The following is a 1,519-nucleotide window of genomic DNA, read 5'->3' on the forward strand; positions in this document are numbered from 1 at the left end:
GCACGGTTTTCTACTGGCTGTTGAGGATCGATGGAACATGGGAGAAAAGATCAGAATGACCTCATCGTGATCGTGGAGACAAAATGAGACCGAGAGGTTTGGTGTCGACTGGCTACACGATATTTATTTTGTTCAAGTCCAGGGCTGCACTCAGAATAATCATTGCCACTACATAGCACTGGTGGGAACAAGGGAATTCTCGTCACCCGGAATAAAAATAAGAAAACAATACCATTATGATGAAAGAAGTCATCGTGAGCAAGGGCCCCGAGGTAAGGATCGCTGATGCCGAGATCCCAACCCCGGGGCCGGACCAGCTGGTCATCCGCGTTGTCGTGTCGGGGAGCAACCCCAAGGATTGTACGTCGTGAACCCAGAGATTTGGTATTGTTGCTTGATAGGCCGGTTGGCTCAGTTTGCTGAACAGACTGGGATTGGATATCACAGGGAAAATAGCCGAGTGGCTCGGCAAGACCATGAACACTGGAGATGACATCGCCGGCATCGTCCACTCGGTTGGGCCCAACGTGTGGGAGTTCAAGCCCGGCGACCGCGTTGCCTCATTCCACGAGATGATGACGCCCGGAGGGAGCTTCGCCGAGTATGCTGTGGGATGGCAGCACACAACATTCCACTTGCCAAGCAAAGTCAGCTTTGAAGGTGAGCAGAGAGTCGAGATAGGACAGGAGATGATTCAGACCGCCAGACACAGCGAAGGAGACCCATTGACTGACAAACTGCCAAAACAGAGGCTGCCACCCTCCCTCTCGCAGCCATGACAGCAGCCCTCGGTCTGCATCTCCGACTCGGCCTGCCGGCTCCCTGGACTCCGGCGACCCAGCCCACACCGCTGGTCGTCTACGGTGGCGCTTCGGCCGTTGGCGCCTTCGCCATCAAGCTCGCCGTCAAGTCCAACATCCACCCCATCATCGCCGTCGCTGGCCGCGGGGCGGACTTTGTAGAGACCCTGATCGACCGCTCCAAGGGCGATGCGATCGTCGACTATCGCAAGGGCGACGACGCAGTCGTGCAGGGCATCCGCGACGCGCTCAAGGGAGCCGAGCTCAAGCACGCCTACGACGCCACGTCCGAGCACAACTCGTACGTCAACATCGCCAAGGCCATGCCGACCGGTGGCAACATCACCACCGTGCTTCCGGCCAAGGAAGAGGACGTGCCCGACAACGTGGAAATTGTCACCACCATGGTCAGCACTGCGCACGGCGAAGAAAGCGACTTTGCATACGCCTGGTTCAGACTGCTCGCCCGTTGGCTGGACCAAGGCACTTTTAAGCCACACCCACACCAGGTTGTAGAGGGAGGGCTTAACGGCGTGGAAAAGGGACTGAGGAACCTCAAGGAAGGCAAGGCCAGCGCAGTCAAGTACGTTTTCAGAATTGCCGACACTCCTGGCGTGTCGGCAGCTCAGTTGTAATCCATATTTTGGCAGTCGTCCAGGTTCGCCGTTTCCGTTAATATGGATTAAGAAGTAGCAAATTTTGACGACATACAACAAAAG

The 1,519-nt window shown here is 56.2% G+C and overlaps 1 protein-coding gene across 1 annotated transcript; it reads left to right on the forward strand.

Moving 5' to 3' along the window:
* Positions 1-236: 236 nt before the first annotated feature.
* Positions 237-1,435, forward strand: PpBr36_11498 (uncharacterized protein; the record flags this gene model as incomplete). The annotated part of the gene is made up of 3 exons (XM_029898598.1): positions 237-360; positions 448-660; positions 750-1,435. 3 exons carry the CDS (start codon positions 237-239, stop codon positions 1,433-1,435), a joined length of 1,023 nt encoding a protein of 340 aa, XP_029743088.1.
* Between the last annotated feature and the right edge of the window lie 84 nt (positions 1,436-1,519).

This window comes from Pyricularia pennisetigena, assembly GCF_004337985.1.
Source record: "Pyricularia pennisetigena strain Br36 chromosome Unknown Pyricularia_pennisetigena_Br36_Scf_56, whole genome shotgun sequence".
Lineage (NCBI taxonomy): Eukaryota > Fungi > Ascomycota > Sordariomycetes > Magnaporthales > Pyriculariaceae > Pyricularia > Pyricularia pennisetigena.